The sequence below is a fragment of the Pavona decussata genome, unplaced genomic scaffold (genome assembly GCF_977016875.1).
Source record: "Pavona decussata unplaced genomic scaffold, jaPavDecu1.1 SCAFFOLD_912, whole genome shotgun sequence".
NCBI lineage: Eukaryota > Metazoa > Cnidaria > Anthozoa > Scleractinia > Agariciidae > Pavona > Pavona decussata.
The window spans coordinates 408,355-430,000 of record NW_028145943.1 but is presented as its reverse complement, the minus strand read 5'-3'; the positions used below and the strand labels follow the sequence as shown (position 1 = coordinate 430,000).

At 38.4% G+C, this 21,646-nt stretch overlaps 2 protein-coding genes across 7 annotated transcripts in view; both read left to right on the top strand.

The window, feature by feature from the left end:
- The first annotated feature begins 1,919 nt into the window (after window positions 1–1,919).
- On the top strand, window positions 1,920–8,513 carry LOC146448500 (uncharacterized). The gene is made up of 3 exons (XM_085102555.1): window positions 1,920–2,074; window positions 3,352–3,531; window positions 6,085–8,513. Exons 1-3 carry the CDS (start codon window positions 1,937–1,939, stop codon window positions 6,487–6,489), a joined length of 723 nt encoding a protein of 240 aa, XP_084958681.1. The 5' UTR covers window positions 1,920–1,936; the 3' UTR covers window positions 6,490–8,513.
- Window positions 8,514–10,694: 2,181 nt separating this feature from the next.
- Window positions 10,695–21,646, top strand: part of LOC146448493 (pre-mRNA-splicing factor CWC22 homolog) — a 49,693-nt gene continuing 38,741 nt past the window's right edge. For 5 of the 6 annotated variants that reach the window (XM_085102522.1, XM_085102521.1, XM_085102520.1 and 2 more), the window contains exons 1-15: window positions 10,696–10,919; window positions 11,212–11,288; window positions 12,191–12,253; window positions 12,654–13,120; window positions 13,967–14,030; window positions 14,258–14,321; window positions 15,667–15,731; window positions 16,445–16,538; window positions 17,282–17,356; window positions 17,603–17,656; window positions 18,355–18,429; window positions 18,593–18,653; window positions 19,359–19,462; window positions 20,359–20,461; window positions 21,241–21,303. In XM_085102522.1, the coding sequence (XP_084958648.1) occupies window positions 10,878–10,919; window positions 11,212–11,288; window positions 12,191–12,253; window positions 12,654–13,120; window positions 13,967–14,030; window positions 14,258–14,321; window positions 15,667–15,731; window positions 16,445–16,538; window positions 17,282–17,356; window positions 17,603–17,656; window positions 18,355–18,429; window positions 18,593–18,653; window positions 19,359–19,462; window positions 20,359–20,461; window positions 21,241–21,303 (1,471 nt within the window). In that variant the 5' untranslated portion in view covers window positions 10,696–10,877. Of the gene's footprint in view, window positions 10,920–11,211; window positions 11,289–12,190; window positions 12,254–12,653; window positions 13,121–13,966; window positions 14,031–14,257; window positions 14,322–15,666; window positions 15,732–16,444; window positions 16,539–17,281; window positions 17,357–17,602; window positions 17,657–18,354; window positions 18,430–18,592; window positions 18,654–19,358; window positions 19,463–20,358; window positions 20,462–21,240; window positions 21,304–21,646 lie in introns of all 6 variants that reach the window. The other variant, XM_085102524.1, reaches the window with a different exon arrangement.

Here is a 21,646-nt window from a genome sequence, read left to right as displayed (position 1 = left end):
AAATAAATAAAATTGTATTCTGGGAGAAAACTACTGAGACTATAGCATCTTTGTCACTTTTGTGTACGGTCATGCATTTGCCACGCGTTCAAATTTTTCAGAGAGTTCTTACTTTCTTTTACAATTATACAATACACAGAGGGAGGCGTGATAACCTATTACAGTTTTCTAACTAACGGCCCTTTCTTGTTGTAGATCTCGATGTCACGGCAAGGGCGCTGTCTTAAAAAAAATTATATATATTTCCGGAATCTTTTCAGTCATCTCACCCTTTAGCTGACCGCAAAATCGATCGATAAGAATCGTGCTGTCGCGCTCGGTCCGAAGCCACAAACAGGCAGCTCTGCTCCGTAAGTTAACGTGTAAGAGCAAGATATAACGTACTATGTGAAAATATGGTTCACCGGCATTCACATACTGTGTTATATCTTGCTTTTACACGTTATCTTACTTTGTTCCTTTGATATAACAGATCATTACAATGATCCAATGTGCAAGTATGGCTGATACACTTAGTATGAATATTTCTTGCTGTATTTGTTTCAGCTCTGCTCTGCTCTATCCGCCTGAGAACAAGGCTGACAACAGCGAAAAAATGAATCTGACTACGGAGTCTTTTCGTCCCAGACTATAGGGTTTACCGGCTAGGGGGCTGTTTACGGCATGGAGGGAGGAAGATCCTAACACTAGGAAGGTCCTAGAGGGCGGATCATCCTAGCGCCATATGTTTTCTGTATTCAGTTTACATGCAAAAAGTTGTACTTGGCCCTGGCGATAGGATCTTCCTCAGGAAAAAGGAACTGCCTAGCTGAGAGATAGGAAGATCCTAGTACCATGAAACTACTTTCGCTCGGAAGATCCTAAAGTACTAGGGACAAAGAGAACAAACATGGCGGCAGCCGGGCGTTCAGCTGCTCAAGGCCAACAGTTCTTCTTCTTTTTTTTCTCCTCTTGGTAACCACTTCGGCCGAAATTTCTGCATGTAAAGCAAATTAAAAGTTTTTCCGCCTTCTCGGATCTTCCTAGTGATAGGATCTTCCTCCCTCCACGTAAACAGCCCATACGTTGTTTCTTCCCGAGAACAGCAGCAAAAACGGCAAAGAGGAATAGAATTAACAAGGTACCGAAATGAAGCCCATCCCAGGATGGTTCTCGCCGTTTGCCTTTCCCTCGTTTTCAGCGCATATTCGCAAAAATACGAACTGATTTGTCTTGTCTTCAGATCAGTGCCATGTCATTTATCCCGGGTTTATCCCAGATTCAAGACATGAGACTGATTGATACGGAGGAAAAAAATTAACTCCCAGGCGCCGGGCAGAGAATGGGGTTGGTCAGCTCTTAACTTAGGTAGCTTTTTGTACCCCCATACCCACAGGGAGCCCACACAAACCGTGTGACTGGTGACTGTTTACAAAATTTAAAGGATTTGTATGGAAATATTATAAGGTTCGTATTATAGCCAAATGTTAGGGAAAATATTTATCTGAAAAGTCACAATAAATGTAAACTTACCTCAATCGTTGTGCTTTGTCGTTCTTTTGCCAGAAAACGGCGAATTTAGGCGATTTTGAAGGTTTTGCTTTCGTCGTTTACCTGAGCGTTATATAACGCTCAGGTAAACGACGAAAGCAAAACCTTCAAAATCGCCTAAATTCGCCGTTTTCTGGCAAAAGAACGACAAAGCACAACGATTGAGGTAAGTTTACATTTATTGTGACTTTTCAGATAAATATTTTCCCTAACATTTGGCTATAATACGAACCTTATAATATTTCCATACAAATCCTTTAAATTTTGTAAACAGTCACCAGTCACACGGTTTGTGTGGGCTCCCTGTGGTCACCCCCCTCCCCCACGGTCCCTAGTCGTCCCCAGATTTCCGTCGGTTACAAAAAGAGATCTGGGAATGAGGAAAGACGCTCAAAAATGACGAGAGATGGCTGCCTTGGCTGCTGTTATCATTGTTGTTATTATTATCATTATTACTATCATCGTGATTAGCCGAGAAAAAGTCGTTGACTTGGTCGCAAGAAATCTTAAGGAGCCGAAGGGACTTGCAGGGTACTTCGTAAGGGTGAGTTGGTGCACTCGATTCCTTGTACGTGAACGACTATCTTGTTGGACGGTGCCTACTAAATACCGAAGTATATTTTTGCGCGGTTTATGACTGTGCGAGAAAAGTAGATCTTAGCAAGGGCTATTGGAATTCAAAAAGAAAATTGAGGGTAACCACGCATTTGTAGGGATAATTAAGCTCATTCTAAAAAGCTTGGCAATGTATGGTGTTTTTTTCCAAATTGAAGCTTTTTTTATTAATATCGCTGAAAAATGCATGGTCACCCCCAGTCATTTTGGATACTAAGAGCACTTGCTGAGTGCTTTGTCTGCTTAGTTTTAAACCGTGCAACAATATAGAGGGAATACCCCGCCGCTCCAAAAGTGACCCTGAAACGAGTGGATACGTGGCTACGCAGAAACAGTGGCAAATACCACCCCCTCTCCCTCACGTAGCTTCGTGGCTACGCAGCTACGTGGCTACGCGGCTACGCAGCTACGATTTAGTGGGTTTTAGGTTTGCTGATTTCCTCTCTATGTTATGAAATCAGCAAACCTAAAACCCACTAAATCGCACTGAAATGGCCAAAATACGGCACACAAACACTGGCAAGATACCGAGGAGACAAGGTAAGCCATTTTTTTTCCAATTCATGCCCTTTATTTTCGATTCCAAAACACGTTCGTAAATTCCCATACAAACCCTTATAATTTACGCCATTGCGTAACACTCATCGTGACACTCAAATTACAAAGGTCAAAACAAAGGTCTTTATTTTAACGCTCATACAGCTTGGAATACCTGTGGTGTAGAGCGTTTGTTTAGGCTCGTACGCATAGCTGCATAGCCACGTAGCCACGTGGCTGTGTAGCCATGAGCCACTCTTTTCAAGATTACTTTGGAGTGGTGGGGTATTCCCTAGTTAAGCTGCGCAGTAGCAAATTAGGTACTGTCCTTAATATTTACACACATTTCTGCTAATGTATATTCCTCCATTCAGCCTCGTTGTGATCAATCTCTTCAGCGAAGCGAGGCTGGAGTTAACTTTGTTGTTATACAGACCTTACTGCTTTTGATATGGAAATTTAGTAATGTTCATATGCTAACTAATTCTCAATCAGCCTCATTTGAGCTTACATTCTGCAAAATACCCCTGCCCTTAACAAAGGGCAATTAAAATAGCTATCAAAATTACCTCAATGGTTAACTCATCAACTTATATTATTTACACACTACAGCAAATGCTATTCCCTAAAAGGGAAATGATTAATTTTTATGTTCATTTTGTCCTGCAGGTAATTCTTCAAAGGGGCAACAAAGGCGTGGAAAATGTAGTAGTTGAGCATCTGGATATTCAACCCGATCATCAGGTCCTTGAGGTTGGCTTTGGTCCCGGAGCTGGATTAGATGCTGCCTTGAAAAAAGTGGAGCATGGAAGTGGCAAGGTTCACGGTGTTGACATCTCTGAACAGATGGTAATTATTGAGTTGTAATCATGATAATAGAGAGATTTAGAATTGCATTTACAGCAAATGGCAAATGCAAGATTCATGTTTATGTTTTCTTGAGAAAACTAATACGCAGATGAGAATAGTGCAAAATTAATTCTGACCTTTGATGCTAAATATTAACTACAGTCGAACCTGTATATAACGGCCACCCTCGGGACTTGGGGAACTGGCCGCTTAATACAGGATCACTAAAATTACTCACTGGGCGTTGTCTAATGTCAATTTTAATGGTGTATCATACAAAAACATATCATGCAAGGAGACAACAGGACAATCAACATTCTTTCAAGAGATCAATACTTTAAGGACGGTGCCTACTAATACCGAAGTATTTTTGTGCGGTTTATGACTATGCGGGAAAAGCAGATCTCAGCAAGGCCTATTGGAATCCAAAAAGAAAATTGGGGGTAACCATGCATTTTTCAGAGATAATTAAGCAATAATATCTCTAAAAAACGCCAAAATATAAAGCAATGTATGGGATTTTTTCCTAAATTGAAGCTTCATTATCTCTGAAAAACGCATGGTTACCCCCAATTTTCTTTTGAGATACCAAAAGCATTTGGTAAGTTCTGCTTTCTCCGTATAAATTTAAACCGCGTAAAAATATTCCTGTATTAGTAGGCACCACCCATAGGAAACCCGAGTATCTCGCGATGCGCAGAACGTATGCGCAGTAACAATAGTAGGCACTGTCCTTAAACAAAGTTCAGTGCCAACTTGTAACTTTATAGTATAATATAATGTAACATTGTGTAAAACTGTGCAATTAATTGTCCTCTACTCTTGTACGGTGTACAGTACTGTATTTCTAACTCACTTACTTTAGTGACTTGCAGTTCACAGCAAAATATTTCTTTCCGTCATTTCATAGTTGTTACGATCGAAGTGGAGTTATAACGGTAATGTTGCTAATTAAAAGTAACACATGTACAATATATAATAAAATTCTTCAAGTTAAAATAGGAATAGGGTAAGAATTACAGCAACTTAAACAAGTGGGACACGTGGGTTTGGCGCCTCGGAATTTGAAACTTTTGTTTGTAGAGCAAGTCGTTGACTGTCGGCACTGCCAGCAACAATTCCGGTTATCCATGGTACTGTGCATATGGCTTAGTTTCCATTCAAGGGTAGCCGCTTAGCACAGGTAAACATAACAAAGAAAGACAAACATGGGACTGCTACAGGGTGGCCGCGGCCGCTTAATAGAGGTGGCCGTCTAGTACGGGTAACAAATACAGCGCTTGTATGCGTGAAAAATCGGGACTTTAAAAACTGGCCGCTTAATAGAGGGTGGCCGCTTAATACAGGGCCATTATATACAGTTTTGACTGTACTCAATATTTTACTGAGAAACTGAAAACAGCGAGCGGCAAATATAGGGTAAATGTGGTCACGTGGTCATTTCTGCCGTTTGGCGTAAACATAATTCGAAATCTCTCTAGTCCTTTGTTGTCTTTGCCCTAGAATGTTGGGATACTCTGATCTAAAAGGGAAGAGCAAATGAAGCCATATTGTAATACCTCCAAAATTCCCATTAGTCAAAACTACAGACGTACACATCCCTCACCCGCAAGAAATACCAAGCATACAAACTGAACATTTGCTTTTTTTTTTACCAGATTTGTCATTGGAAGCTTTTTAAAAACATGTATAAATTAGTTCCTCCCCCCATCGAAAAATAAATAATAATAATAACAATAATAATAATAATAATAATGATAATAATGATAATAATGATAATAATAATAATACTTATACTGCTACTACTTCTGGCCAAACCTTGATGACGGAATTTCAGAACTTCAACGAGTCATGAAGCCGGGTGGCTTGATGATTACAGGTCTTTTTATATATTTTATATTTTTTTATATATTATGTATATTTTTTATATATGTATTTTAACTTTCGCTTGGCTCACAGGTTACGCTACACGCCCTGTGGTGCTTTCTTATACTGTGCATACAGATAGTTTTACTGCGCATAATAATAATAATAAAAATAATAGTAATAATAATAATAATAATAATAATAATAATAATAATAATAATAATTATAATAGTAAAGTAATAAAAATAAAAAAAGTCTATTTTTCACCTCCTTCCATAACTCCTCCCAGAATACAAAATTTAAAGCTTCCAACTCCCCCAAAATTCTTTCATCTCTTTGTTCCCCTTAAGCCTGATTTATCATCTCAATGGCCCATTTTATAGTTAATGTGCTTAGTGGCTGGAGCTGACTGGGGTCTTAATGTTTCCAACTCTAAAGTATGACGCATGGTAGACATTAGGCCAATGGCTCGATGTCTGTAATCCTGAAAATAGCGATTTTAGTTAACATGAAGCAATGCTAGCCTGCATCGCAGACAGTCTATACAATCTCTGGTATGGTCGAGTTCTTTATGGGTCTTGAGTGACAGGTCAGGGTCTTGAGCACTGACAAGTCCGGCTGCAACGCAGGCTAAGTAACACATGTTTGCCCTAATAAAATGAACTATTTATTTTTTTTTTCTATCAGGTAGATCATGTGAAAAAACATTTCAAATCCTCAATGGACAAGCAGAAGCTAGAAATCCATTTAGGTAGCGTCATGGAACTTCCATACTCAGACAACCTTTTTGACCGCGTATTCCACACAAATTGCTACTACTTTTGGCCAAACCTTGATGAGGGAATTTCAGAACTTAAACGAGTCATGAAGCCGGGTGGTTTGATGATAACAGGTCTTATGCACGAGAGGCTAAAAGAAGCTTCTGATAAAGGCTTTATGAAGTATGGACCTCACTGGCGCCCTGAGGCCTATATAGAGAAGCTGAAAGATGGAGGGTTTATGCACGTCACCATGGAAACTGTTACAGAGCCTTCTGGTCTCAGCTACCAACTAATTTTTGCTTCAAAAGCATTGCATGAAGAGGAGCGTTAAATATTTACACCAAAGTTTTTTTGTGCTCATAGGGTGCCTCATGTATAATGATGCTTTAGTGTAATGTACCTCAAACAAATTGCCTTTGAATACATTTAACATAGTCTTTGTCACGGGTTGCCATGGTCAGGCTAGGGAAAATTCAGGGAAAAGATAATTTTTTCGAGGTCAGGGTAAAGTCAGGGAATTCTTTTTTTTTTTATTTAAACAATATTTTATTTCAACATTTGCTCTAAGAGCAAAATAGTGCTTATTGAGAGAGCCAACGCCATTTACATTAATTTTAAATACATCACAGTCAAAGAAGAAACAAACAAATCAGAACAAGAAACAGCTTAAAACGTGAACTAAAAAAACAACTATATCTATTAATACAGTCAGGGAATTCTGCATGATATGTCAGGGAAATACAAAGTTCTACCTGAAAGAGAGTGAACAGTTAGCTAATTTTACAATTTCAATATATTCACTGTTGTTCAAGCACTCAGATTATGAGAATAATGAAAATGATTACCAAGGACAAGTTGTTTTGATGTGTAAACAAATTCTCATCACTAGTACTTTTGAGAACAGTTATGAGAAAATGAATATTGATATCGGTGCTAAAAGGATAAAGGAACTGATTTCTGTGGCTTCATCGCTGGCTCTATAATGGCAAAAAATTTGCCATCTATGGTCCTTGCATGAGAACGTTTTTGTGGTCAGTGAAATGTCAGGGAATTTTTATTGTCCTGATAAGTGGCAACCCAGTTCAATAATATTATAGATCTTCAAAAATTACGTAAGGTTCTGCATGGCAACACCAACTAAAATATAACCTAGTTGTGATACATGAGGGTCCCCAATAGGGTTCTTCAATCCCGCCATCTTGGACAAAATTTTCACTCAATCCCGTAATCCCGACCGCTGTTTTAGCACAATCCCGATCCCGGTCAGGTCATAATTTCTTTCAAGCTTCTTACCTCGACGAAAAAAGGCAGTTTTCAGTTGGTGTAAACTCGCACTGCAAATCTGAGCACTGATCTTTGTTCTGGTCTATGGTCACGCGAGAAATTAGCTGTAAGATTATTTCTGCTATTTCTTTGCACCATAACGACAACATCGTTCATTTTATTTAGACGTTTTCAAAGTTTCCTGCGAATCACGTCAGTCAACTGATAAGTCTTGTGCAATTTCTTTTTAGAGCTTGTTCTTTTTTCCTTTTTTTTTTTTCTATTTTCTCTCAATTGAATGGTGACTGCTGCCTTTCTTATCACATTGATCCTTGGAAAACTTTTCTGTCATCAAAGTCTGAAGAGCATTGCTACTCACGTACATGTACCACTACTTGGGACTGCAACAGATATTTGAAAAGGTGACAGGTGACTTCTGGATTAAGTGCTTTCCTGAGTACGTTTCTGAGAGATTTTCTTTTTCCATCAAAATGTGGTGAGATCTTTCTGTTGACCTTTTGATTTTGACCATGAAGGAAACTACTCAAATTTTCCGAATGGAGGTTTTCTTATCATTCGGAGCTATTTGAATTAACTCGTTTATACCGTTGTGTAAGCCAGCTCTGTTGCATTTGTTTAGGCTTAACGGCTCAAGTTAACTGCAAAGTCTCAGGTAGTACAAAGAAATTTTATCTGTAAAGACATTTATTTTCTCTTCCAGGACGGTAACAACTAGATTTTCATTGTACATTTTCGACACCGTACTTCCCAGATCTCGTTTCCTTATAGTAACATTTCCCGCATCCCTCTTCGTAAAATTCGTCAAATCCCGCGTCCCGTCCTTAATTCTAATCCCGAATATCGTCGCTCTTTTCGCCTAAAATCCCGAATCCCGACCTTTCAAAAAGCCACGGATCCCGAAAAACCTATTGGGGACCCTCATACTTGAGACTTACAAGTAATTGTTATGAATATATTAAATATATTTTTATATTTGAACTGTGGTCAGATTTTTTAAAATTGTATTAGTGATTTGTATTTTATTCTATAAGATGGGCTTTTGTAAATATTAAATTTTAACTTTTTATGCTTCCAAGAAGCTTCATGAGGCTTTATTTTACTTTTATCTACTTACATGTAGACTACAAGGCTTGCTGTTACATGTAGTATCAAAAAAATATATATATATAAGCATAATGGCCTTGCTAAATGAAGAAGTGGTAAATTGATAATCATTGAACTTTCTCTGTTAACATGATTCGTTTTAGCGCACTTGGAGATGAAAATACGAAAACTTGCTAATTTTTTTAAAGTTGCAGCCCTTTCTGACCCAGTCCTCCTATGGTCAGAGATGCTTCAGTGTAACAAAATTTGGTCATTATCTGTAGATTAAATGGTTTGAGTTTTGAAAAGACCCCAAATCCCTGTGATACTATACCTCCACTTCCCTCCCCACATTAACTGTTGTAATACAGATGCAACGGACGTATACAAAACATGGACCACCTCGTGGACCCAGTCCATGGACTAGCCCTGAGGACTGCTATTTTCATGATCATCTCGCGCAGAGTTTTAATTTTAGTTCAATAGGATAGGGTTTTTCCCAAAGAGGTTGGTTATGCAGAATTGGCCCTCCACCCGATATCTCGAAATGTAAACACTGCTCTTCGCGAGCACCTTTTGCAACAGATCATAAACGAAACCAACCTTTTATCTTGTTCCTACTTCATGTGATGGCATGTGTTTGTTTACACTCCAATAGGCTTCGTTTTATCCGCATTTCTTGACTGCACATGTAAAGTTTAGTTTAGTTTCGACAACGTATGACTCCAAAAGAATAGCAATGGTCTTCTGAATTCTGCATCCCGTAGTCCATCCCCTAATAAAAATACTCGGAACTTGGCCCAGTCTTTCTCATTCTGCTTGCGCCCGGATGATTTGTTTGAAAAAGTGTGATGAAGAACGAAATCCACCTCGTCAGTACATATACTCACCAGAAATCAGACTCTACGATTGCAAAGAAAACTAAATATGGATTGCGTATAAAGCTCAATAGTGGTAAAAGCATGCATAAAATCTCAATTACATAGAAAGTAGAAGGTGAATTACATATTGAACGCCATATTTAATCTGTATTTTATACTCAGTCCGCAGTCCATCCTTTATTATATTGGCAGGTAAAATATGCCTTCGAAAATTTATTAGTGGTGATCCATGGACCGGGTCCAAAGGGTGGAGTGGTCCATGGACCCAGTCCACAGGGGTGGTCCATGGACCTGGGTCCATGTTTTGTATACGTCCAGATGCAACAGCCTATTGAACTAACAAAGCAATTACTTTCTAAAATTGATTCTTGAAGTAAACTGTATAAATAATTTCTTGAACAGGGCTGTTAAGAAAATTCCCAATTTTTTGAATGTTTCAACAGGGTATATACAGTCATTTCAACTAACGTGAAGACAAGACCGAAAGTTTACGTGGGATTTTTATGAATAAATTCATCGAAATCAGTCATGCCTGGAGAAAACAAAAGGTTGTAATTGGCAGTACAATGACCTGCACGTGCAGGGATGATTTTGATGAAATTGTTCTTAAAAAATAATCCCACAAAACATTGCGGTCTTGTCTTTTAGCTTGATTTTAATCCGACAACGTTAATGGAAATAGCTGTATATGTCATTTCGAATGCAAAGAGAACAACCCACCTTGGTCCATTTTGCCTGGCACATTTTTTTAATTGAACTCTTTTGTGGGTAAAACATATTAGATACAATTGTTTTACATTAACCTAAGGCCTGATGTTTCTATTCGTGTCTATCAGTTCAGTGTTGATGATGAGATGGACCACATGCCAGACCCCCCCCCCCCCCCCCAAATCCCCAGCCTTCCTCCCAACATACACACACACGCTACCTCTATTTCAACTTGGAGATAGAGGTTTTTCTCTCCTTCAAATTATAAGGGTGCGAGTACGAGCGTGACTTTTGAAGTCTAGTTCGTACGCTGTAGTTATCACTTGTCACAGAAAGTTGTTTCTAGGCAACAGGAAAGAGTGAGTTTCTTGGTTGAAATTTGATTCAAGTCGCACCCATGGTTATCCTCGAACGCGTGGCTCTAATTTAATTTAATATTTCTAATGAATACATTTGTGAGTATTATATTTTCGCCACGGTGTGAAAACGGGTTATGTCTATTATGTAACGCGTATGCAACGTCTGTCACGTCGCGTTGTCGTAACGCAAGGATATCAGTGCCCAGTCTTTTTGGAGCAAAGCTTAGGCGCGGTTACATTGCTAAAGCGAAGGTCGTGCGTTTTCTGTGTTGGAAGATCAAGACAACGCTTGTAAGCCCAAAATCTTAGCCACAAAAGACAAAAATTCAAGGAAATCTCGTACCATTTTAGTGGAGAAACCTATGGGAACTCATTGAAGAATTTTAATAACTTGAGGATCCAAAATGGCGGCGGTTGAACGCTCCAGAATACGCAGTGTTGTTAAGGTGAGATGGTCTGAATGTTTCGGAGAAAGGAAATGCGTGACACTTGAAAATGTTTTCGGAGTGGATTGATATAAAAATAATTATCAAAAAGTGTCAAAAATGGTTTGAAAGAAACACAGACGTTTCGGGTATATAACCCTTCTTCAGTGTGGAGAAAACCGTTGAAATACGCTACTGGAATGGAATGTAATGGTCTGAATGTTTCTCCTTTTATCCTTTGAGAAGAGATTCAAAGATCTGTTTTGCATTGCTTGATAATAACTAGTTCTTGCTTCTTTTTTTTTTTGAGAAGCCTGTAAGTCATTCGAATTCACCCATCGCTGGCAGTGCAAGGTCAAGATCGCGCTCAAGATCACCGCTTGACAGATAGTAAGTCCAGAATTTAAGTACAAAGTTAAACTGCCACTCGACAAATCTTAATTTAAATGGTAAATCAAAGTTAGAACTTGTTAAGCTTAAATGGCTAAATTAGGTTCTAAAAACGCTTTTCAGGAATGGTATGACTAAGCCCTGTCAAAATATGCCAACAACCAGTAGCTTGATTATTTTAATGTCACTTACTTTAATTAGACGTTCGTCTTCTTCCATATCTAGGGCAGGGAGGACTGGGCCTTGCTTTCAACATCTCCTTTTATAATTCATCCTACTAACTGCAAAACATTTGAGATAATCGATTGCTGATGTGCGCTTACTTTTCTGATTGTTTGCGATGTGCCATTTGTCCAAATACATGAACTAACCTTTTGGCAACCTTGTTCCCAGGGTCTCTTCTCTTCCCGTTCCAAGGAGCGAGAGAGGGAGAGAACCTGGTTGGGGCTGGTCACATGTGTCCTTAAAGATTAGACTGAGGGAGGGGTCCTTCTTTTGATACTCTTTGTCAAGATTTCTTGTCCACTCCAAAACCAGGCTTCCACTTTGTTGCGCAAAGCTCAATTTTTCTCACTCGTTGGGACAGGTAGAGGAGAGACCTTAGGAATGAGGTTGTCCTTTTGGTACAACAACAAAGCTTTATTACATTACAAGCAAATAAATCAATACAAAAATTCTTCCACCCCGGGTAGTAAAACTAATCAAGGCTGGGGAAGAAGAAAAAAAATTCAAATATCATACTAACTAAAAGAATCATTGTAACTTACATGTAATTTACAACAGTAGCTGTAATAAGTAAAGGTAACTCTAATATAAACGTACTTTTTGCTTTTTTCATCTGTCAGGAATATTAAATTAAATAAACGTTGCATGTACATTTACATGTACTTTACACTTTCCAGTTCTAGGGACCATCATGATAAGAGGCGATACCATGACGACAAGTCTGGAAGTGACTACCAGAGGTACATTGACTAGTAAAGACTTATTTATGGTTGAATATGCATATAATGTACAGTGAGATTCAAAATTTGGTGTTGGCCTGTAAATAAATATATAGTAAAGACCATTGTCATTATTGACCTGTTTTTCATATTTTAAACTTGTGTTATAGTGGTCTAGACATGGCCTTTTTTAAAATTAAGAAATTAAATAAGTAATTAAAGTTAATAAACAAAATTCTAAAATTATAGTCAAGTATATAAATTATGTGAAAATGCATGCCTGTCTTGAAAAAACACAATTTGCGAGGTATTGACTTTGTGATTGATTCACAAGAGCACATTTACATGTATTCTCAATAACCATGGTACGAGATCAGTACTATGTAAATTAAACCTGTTGTTGATGTTGCTACTTTTGTAGAAAACGCAGTAAAGAAGACAAGGAGAATAAAAATAAGAGTGATGAGGATGAGGATGAGAGAAAACATCGCAGGAGAACACAGAGGAGTGATAGTGATGATGACAGGACATCTGATCGAAGGACAGAACGTCGAAGGGAACAAGAAAGACACAGAAGAAGACGTAGAAGTGATGATGATGATGATGTTGGGGGTGGTGATGGAAATAACGATAGAGAAAGTGACAGAAGAAGAAGAGATCATAGATCTGAAAGAAGACGACGACGAGACACACCATCAGATGATGAGAAGAAACATCAGAGGCGTGAGCGCAGCCCTTCAGAGGAACATGATAAGGATGGTGGGTCTGGCAGAAGAACAGAGGAAAGAACAGAAGAAGGAGCAGGAGAGAAAGATGATAAAACAGAAGAGGTTGCAGCACCTGCTAAGAAAAAGGGAAATCCTAACAATCCTCTTCTAACAAAAACAGGTTTGTGGACTCTACACTAATATTTATTGGTTTAAACATTGAGTTGATAATGTAATTTTGGCAACCATAAAGAGATTGGAGTGCACGGGAATCTCTTTATGGTGGCCAAATCACCTTAAGTTACATATATCAGCTCAGTCAATAAAACCAAATCTTGTTTCTGTTCCCCAACTGACGCAGCACCACAGTTGCTTAATAAAAACTTATCCCTTTACCTTTACATATATTTTATGTCAGAGCTGTGAGCTCTCTCTAAGGTGGACTCCTACAGTATGACCTCTACATGTACATGTAGCTATCTGCATTAGAATTTATAACTTAAAGCAAGTTTAGCTACAGACACAGGCATGTGCACTGTACAGTTGGGCCAGCACCAGTTCTCAGGGGCTTCTTCAGAGAGGTGTCTGCTTTACAGTGGCATACACTGTACAGGTTGCCACACTGTACATTGTATGGTCAGAAAAGAGTCAGAGAAAAACAGATTCTTTTTTTTTTTTTTCAAGGTCAGGGAATTTTTTGCACCAACTCAGGGTAACGATGAAACTTGCGGTTCCTCTTTACACATTTTAGAAAACGAATGAATGCTTTTCTTTGTATGTACACACACAGTGTAAACCAGGATAAAAGGCATATTAATCTAAAATACAGTGAATGTGACCGTATTGATGGCCAGGTTGGAAATGATATCTTATTATTAGCATTTTTCTAGTTTTTGTGAACTTGTGGCAGGTACGGTTGTTTAGTGGTTGACTGGGTTGACCCTGCAATAGACCAGCATCCCATCCAGGGAAGAGTAGCAATACTCCTACATGCTTCATGTGCTTTTCTTTTTTAATTTTTATTCAGGAGGTGCATACATTCCACCAGCAAGACTTAAAATGATGCAGGAGAGCATTGAAGACAAGAGCAGGTGAGTTAAGGTGTTTGCAGAAGACCTTGCCTGATCTTGTCAGCAAAATTGAGATAATCTGATTATTTTTTTCAAAGTTGGGGATAAAACGGTTGACAGGCTGATTTGTAACCTTTCGCATGATATCTGAAACCATTTCAAGAATACAGCTGTAGCTGTGATCAGTTTTCATTATTATAAGCCGTAAGGTAACAAATAAATGATACTGTCCATACCTTGAATTTCAGTGAAGCATATCAGCGTCTCAGTTGGGAAGCTCTTAAGAAAAGCATCAATGGACTTGTGAACAAGGTACACTGCGTACAAAATTAGTTTTGTCCAATACATAATGGTACCAAATGCTTTCTTTAGTTACATGACTGTACAGTATTACCATTAATGTAGTGGCCAGACTGACTAAAGAACACACTGCATTCAGGTGTACAGTCTTGTTTATATACAGTAGCCTAAACCTGGGTGGCTGTTAAGCATTTCTTTGACCAAACTGAAAGTCAGAATCACTCTCACAACTTTAATTAATACTGGAAGGGTTGTGGACAGATCGAATGGACCAGTGTCATATCAAAAATTAATTATGGCCAAACTGTGGGTTGAAAATGGCGCTAGGTTTCTCCGATGACTTATCACAAGCCACAAACGAGGGTACTCTGAATAAAACAGAAAATCCTAAAGGGGCAGTGTCATGGGAGATATCATGATTTTGGGCAAAAAATCACTAAATTTAAAATTTAACCACTGTGTTAATTAACTTCTAAATCTCAAATTTAAAGAAATATTAATAGCGATTCTACTGAGACGAAAGGTTGAACCAAAATATAGTATGAACGATTTTTAGTGCATTACGACAGGTCCGACAGCAAAAATTGAAAACGTTGGCCCGACATTTTTAAATCTGAACCCATTTTTATTTTGATCATCTGCCGGCAAAAATATCCGTGGATAGTTTCTTTGCACTCTGATAGTCTTTTAATGGAATTTTGGTCATTATATCTTGGCTGCTATCAACCGAGTGTCTTTTCAATTTTTAATGTGTTACTAAAAATAGCGTGATACTGTCCCTCTTATGTTGAACTTTAGGATTTAAATTTTCTATAGTTTTATTTTTCGTATGGCGTACAACGGTTCATTTGAGGCTCTTTTCACCTCTCTCCTCATTACTGCGCCTTTCAATAACATACGGCTTCTGAATCGAACTTGAACTCCAACCTTGGAACTATTTGCATGTTTTACTACCTTCAATCAGTACAGCGACAACCAGCTGACTGCAAAAACACGGAAACCAACAATTATGAGAGAGGATTGAAATTTGCCAATCACAGCACCTGAACATGACCACTTGACCCCGTTGCATCTTTATTGTTTTCTAAGAAGTCTGCTGCAGTGTTTGACAGCAGTGAAAAGGGTTACAACGGTTGGTTGAATATTGAAATTCAGAGTCCACATGTTATTGAAAAGCGAAGTAATGGGGTCTGCAAGGTAAATGTTCTCTCCATCTTGAAAAAGATGCAAAGAATCATAATTTTCTTTAATTGATAATCTTTACTAATTAAAAGTACAATGTGACTGCTTAGAGATGTATTTTCCAATTGAAAGAAGTTCGAAACCTGAGCTTAATATTTTTCAACTTTCACCACAGGTTAATACATCAAACATTGGCAACATTGTGAGGGAACTTTTCCAGGAAAATATTGTGCGAGGAAGGTAGTTATGTATTGTGTTTGGTTTCCTTGCTAATTGGGCTTCCTTAATACATGTATCAATGTCAGGCTATTCATTTGCATATTAAATTGGCTTGAATTTGTGCCAGTTTATATTCTCTATTTACACTTTGACCCCATGCGCTATACATGTACGTAGCTAACCATTTTCCATTGGTAAAAGGTAAAATAATGACAATTTCAGTTCACAACATCATAAGGCTGCCTCTTGCTTTTGATTGAGCAAATACAGCAAAACTTAACAGCCAAGCAACTAAACAAAAAGTAGCACTCTGATGGCAGATCAAATTGAAATTAATTTTGGAAGGTTTTTTTGCGGAGAGGGTAAACAGAAGACCTGCCTCTTTCAAAAGCTCTATTTCACTGGGCCCTGATAACCTGCAGCTGCATTGTTTTTCCAGTTGGGAGCATTGTTCTGTTTCTTTGTCCTCTCAACCAGCCATGCAAGACATTGCAAACTGTGCAGGTCGCGATTGCCCGACTGTAAAACTAGAGTACCCTAAAGAGAACTCTTTGGGAGCAAGGACAGTAAATCAACAACAAACTCAACCCACATACATGTACATGTACAAGTGTTATTGAAGACGCTGGGATGGAACCCAATTCAGGTTATGTTGGTGGGAGGCAAATGCTCTCACCATTACACCATCCCTCTTCCCTATACCAGGTTACAGCTTGTTGTTATTTCTGTTGCAGAGGTGTACTCTGTCAGTCAATCATCCGAGCTCAGGCAGCGTCGCCCACATTCACTCATGTGTATGCAGCCCTAGTGTCTATACTGAACACAAAGGTTTGTGAGTATACATGTAAATTGTTTTTCCCTATTCTTGACTGACTTGTCTATTGATTTCTTGGAAATACTGACCTACCTCCCACCTTAAGCACATGTATGCACCAGCAATAACAAGGGAAATTTAGAATTGTTGTAGAGATTGTTGCAGGTCTGCATCTCACTTGAGTTGTCTTTGAAGATTGTAAACATCATGATTTGTAGAGTACAATGCTTTTAATACAGTGACTGCCTTCTTTATTGTTTGTTTTCAAATAAGTACTGTAAATCATGCTGCAGGGAAGATGGGTGTCTTGGATATCCTGGGCTCTCCTCCCTGATCATCCGGGCCCTATTCAGTGTTCCCCTCCCATCACTCCAGTAATCCATGCAGCATGTGAACCCCTGCATGTCCTTCAGGCACCCATCACATTGAGTTTAAAGTGGAAAAAGGGGAAGGGGAGGAGAGGGAGGGGGCAGAAAAAAGACCAGGGATGGTACATTGGTACATTGTGTGTACACACATGGAAAAATGGTAATTAAGAATTGAAGTGCTCTGTCTGAGTATGTGCTAAATAAAGTATAAAATTCCATACTCGTCTGATACTGTTGACCTTCACAGGACAAACTAGTCTTTGTTTTTGCCTTCATTTGTTACATGTATATATGGCATTTAACTGCATATAATTATGCACGTATGTAGAAACATCCAGTGTAATCTAAGATAAAATGGTGATGTTACATGTACATTGGCTTTGTTGCAGTTTCCCAAAAATGGAGAACTTTTACTGCGCAGACTGATTCTGCAATTCCGACGAGCTTACAGGAGGAATGACAAGGTACGTGTGCTTAAATTGGTGATTATAACTGTGATTATATTTTTGTTCATCTTGTAATATGTAGCTGTCCAGAAATATTTAGCTGTAGTATTTGGAAACAGAAGCTTGCTGTCATTAACTGTCAGAGGTAAACATCAAACTAAATAATCCATTCTATTAACAGGGTAAAGTTGTGTGAGTAATACAAGCTTACATGTACATGCCCATGTACTTACAGACAAATCTGTTCTTGTTATTGTCTTGCAGACTGTGTGCTTATCCTCAACAAGATTCATTGCTCATTTGGTCAACCAACAAGTTGTAAGTGCATTGTAGTACACTTTGCATTGAAGTAAACATTTTGTAAAAAAAAAAAATGTTTGTTTTTGCTGTGGGAGTTCAGTAGTTCCATTGTAGCCTCCTGGCACTAGTATAACTGAAGACAATTTAAAGGGGTGACCACTGTCACAGAGATTTTGCTGTATGTTGGTCAAAACTTGAATATTATTTTTTTTGGCTTTGAAACTTTTCTCTTAAACATGAAATTGCTCTTGGAGCAACAGGGGAGGGGGGATTATAAAATGATTTCTCTGAGCGATTTCCTTTTGCATCGTAGTCATCTGCAGCCAGGGATGAATGATACTAGTGCACTAGTAGGGTTATTGTTAAGAAAACTGAACCAGTGTTTTGAAGTTTACATTTCTACAAAATAATATGTTTTTTGGCTGCTAAAAGTGACAATAAAAATAGGTAACACAGCCCCTTTAATGGCCACTTTTCTCAGGCATGGCATTATAGCCAATGAAAACTCTGGAATTGCATTATCCAGTGATCCAGGTTTTTAATAAGCTCCTTTACATTATGATGTGGTATCTTACCTTGCAAATGACTTGTACTTTTTATTACATTATTTTTGATTCCTCACAATTTTGAATTAATTTTTGACAATACACCTGTATAATTTAATTGAAACAGCTTTTAATGTTCCCTGTGGGTGACTGTATGTTTCTATGCTGTAGGCACATGAGATTTTAGCACTTGAGATTCTGACACTGCTTCTTCACAAACCTACAGATGATAGCGTGGAGGTTGCGGTAAGTGGTTTAATTTGTGACTTAATTTCTGCAGCCATGCACTGTAGTACATTGTCTGTTTAATGTACAGATTTTTTATAAATTTGTGAAAGCTTGTGCAGGCATTGATCCATGCAGCTTGTATGGGAGAGTTTACTTTTTAGTTCTTTACTTTCGCTTCCAGATTGGATTTTTGAAGGAAGTTGGAATGAAGTTAACAGAAGTCTCTTCACGTGGTGTTCATGGTATGTCTGCGTATTCCAAGGCCGTCTTAGTGAGCCTAACTGCTTTTGCATGGTTTAAAACTATGCAGAGAAAGCAGAACTTAGCAAGTGCTTTTGGTATCCAAAAAGAAAATAGGGGGTAATCATGCCTTTTTCATAACAAAGGTTATATTTTGAAAAAAAAAAGTGACTCATTACGTTGTATTTACTGCTTTTTAGAATTTATTGTTACTTATTTATCTCTAAAAAATGCATGATTACCCCCAGTTTTCTTTTTGGATTTCAATAAATAGATAAATTTATACATCTTTTACCAGTTAATTTGTTTAGTTTTATTGGGGTTTAAAACCACAAGACGCAGCCGAGTGGTTTTAGACCCAATAAAACACGTGCTGCGAGTTTTTTGAATGGCTTCAAAAACATTTCTGGAAAAGCATGTGTCAAGAGACTTCATAACAATGATGCTTTTGTGAACATTGGAAATTAGCATATGAGAAAAACATTAAACACCCCATCCTTTTATTGCGTTTTAAAACCACTCCACGTGATGTTTTATCGATCATTTGATAGGTCTATGGGCTTATGAATTATTATTAATTTCTTGGCAAGCAGAACCAATTATAGTGTAGACCATTGATGCCAAAATCAATTGAGGCCTAATATCTACATGTATTGCGGCAGTTCTTAGAGTCAGTTGCCATGAATGTGTTTTATTATTCTACACAGCTGTATTTGAGAGACTTCGCAACATCCTTCACAGTGCAGAAATTGACAAGCGAGTCCAGTACATGATTGAAGTAATGTTTGCTGTAAGAAAAGATGGATTCAAGGTAAGTGAGTTCTACTTATAGCAGTCAGTTTTTTTTTGCTTTGCGATTCCAACTTGGATGATATGCCACTTGCTCACATTCACTCCCTCAATAACGTAAATGCCTGTGCACTCTATACAGCAATCCCACTGTAGTGTGCATACTCAATATTCTTCCCAGAGACCTTGTGTGCAAGATTTGTAGATATGGAAATGTGTGTGGACAGTGGTGGATATAGGGGAGGGCCCCAGGGTTGCCTTCACCCCTGCTTATTTTTTTTTTTTACCAAAAGCGAGGCCTGTAGGGGTGAGATACTAAAGATATTTCATTTCACAAAGAGAAGCAAATCCATCATTTGAGAGAGGGCCCTGCACTTACCTAAAGGGATGGATCCACCAAAGTTTAAATTTTATGGATCAGCCATTATGATCTGAAGTGAAATTCTATTCTGAAAGCCGTGTAAGCTGGGACAACAGCTAATGAGACCAAAATGTTTTCATTCTGGGCAAAGTAGTCAGGAAGTTGTCCCTCCCTACACAGCTGCTTTATTTTCCATGTTGTTAAGCTAAGGTGGTCTCACTAAACGCAGTGGCAGGATCTCAGCAGTCTGAACCAATGCAGCTTGTTTTGTTGGCCACTTGTCCTGGTCTAAGTTTTCTGCTAAATACAGTCAACTCTCACCTTGTCAACACCTCACTATTACGGACACCCCCAATAATACCGACAGCAGCTAAATCCTGGCGAAAATAAATTACAGACGTTTGACTGAAAAAAATTCCCGCCATAACGGACTCTCGCTATTGAAGACACTTACTGTTGTCAGTATTATTACACAGTCAACTATACCTTTATTGCGGACACCCTCAGGACAGTTGTCCAGGGCATTAATTTACATAAATCTGCTGTTTCATGAACAGGATCACCCTGCAGTCACTCAAGAGCTGGATCTTGTGGAAGAGGAAGATCAAATAACACATTTACTGCGGTTAGAAGAAGCTGCAAATGCTGAGGAAATTCTAAGTAAGTCTTAAAGAACGTCTGGAAAGTTGCATCAAATACATACTTTAATTGAAGGGGTGCATGGAATAAGGCCCTAAGTGACTTTTGATGTAAGGTCAAATTCTCCTTTTCTTTCACAAGTGAAAACAAGAAAATTTGGAAGGAGAATCTAACAGTTCATCAGAATTCACCAAGGGCTTTTTTCCAGGCACCCCTTCAATTACAGTGTACAATGTAGCTCTGGGTATGAGTCTACTGTAGCTCAGTGGTAGAGCATCCACACTGGTAATTGGTAGGTCATAGGTTTGACTCCTGTTGGGAGAACGGGTACATGTATTTCGTTTATACAAGTACGGTGTACATACTAGTGTGTCACCGGCCTAATATAATAATGTGTATTATTCTCACAATACTTGAATTGTTGTGATACCTATCTACTCTTGTCTTGATAGTTGAAATCAATCTGAAATCTAATGATATGGCAGATGTAGGGGAACAAAACCCCCTGCCCCTCCCCCCAAACCTTACCTTTTTTTGTCAGGGAAGCTATGGACTTCAGGGCCAGTATTTTGTAGACTCAGAAGCATTTTGATAAATCTTCTCAAGCTGATGTCCTATGAAACTGGGCCAGATACCCCAACCCCCCCCCCCCCCCCTCCTCCCTATTCACACAATAGCCACAGGAGACCCACACTGTCAGAGCTTTACCTAGTGTCTAAAGGATGAAGCAACTGGGAGAATTATTTAATAATAATATTTATTTCATGCTCAATTTAGATGAATTTATTTCTTCGCAACAGATATATTCAAGTTTGATCCAGATTTCTTGGAGAATGAAGATAAATACAAAGAAATCAAAAGAGGTTGGGGTCATTGGTTTTATTTTTTATGTCTGGTCTTAATGTTTCCTTAATGTGAAAGTGAATAATTATTTGAAAATTCGAGCATTTGAACTGTGGAGGAAAGAATGAGTAAGTGAATAATAAGCGCAGTTATGTACCCAACTTATGCAGTTGCGAAAAGAAAGCCTGAAAAAAAAAATCAGGCATAAATGGGATTCAAACCCTAAGAACTGCACCGGTATCGCAGAGGTCATGGGTTTGAATCCCATTCAAGCCTGAATTTTTTTCAGGCTTTCTTTTCACAACTGCTTAAGTTGCATATTATATAACTACCATAATCATTCACTTATTCATGTTCTCTTAA

What these genes read in the sequence shown, in the direction of transcription:
- LOC146448500 (XM_085102555.1), top strand. Translation starts at nt 1,937, where the DNA reads ATGGCTGCCTTGGCTGCTGTTATCATTGTTGTTATTATTATCATTATT. An exon ending in TTGCAGGGTACTTCGTAAGG is followed by an intron (nt 2,075 to 3,351) that starts GTGAGTTGGTGC and finishes TTTGTCCTGCAG; the next exon opens with GTAATTCTTCAAAGGGGCAA. An exon ending in TTGACATCTCTGAACAGATG is followed by an intron (nt 3,532 to 6,084) that starts GTAATTATTGAG and finishes TTTTTCTATCAG; the next exon opens with GTAGATCATGTGAAAAAACA.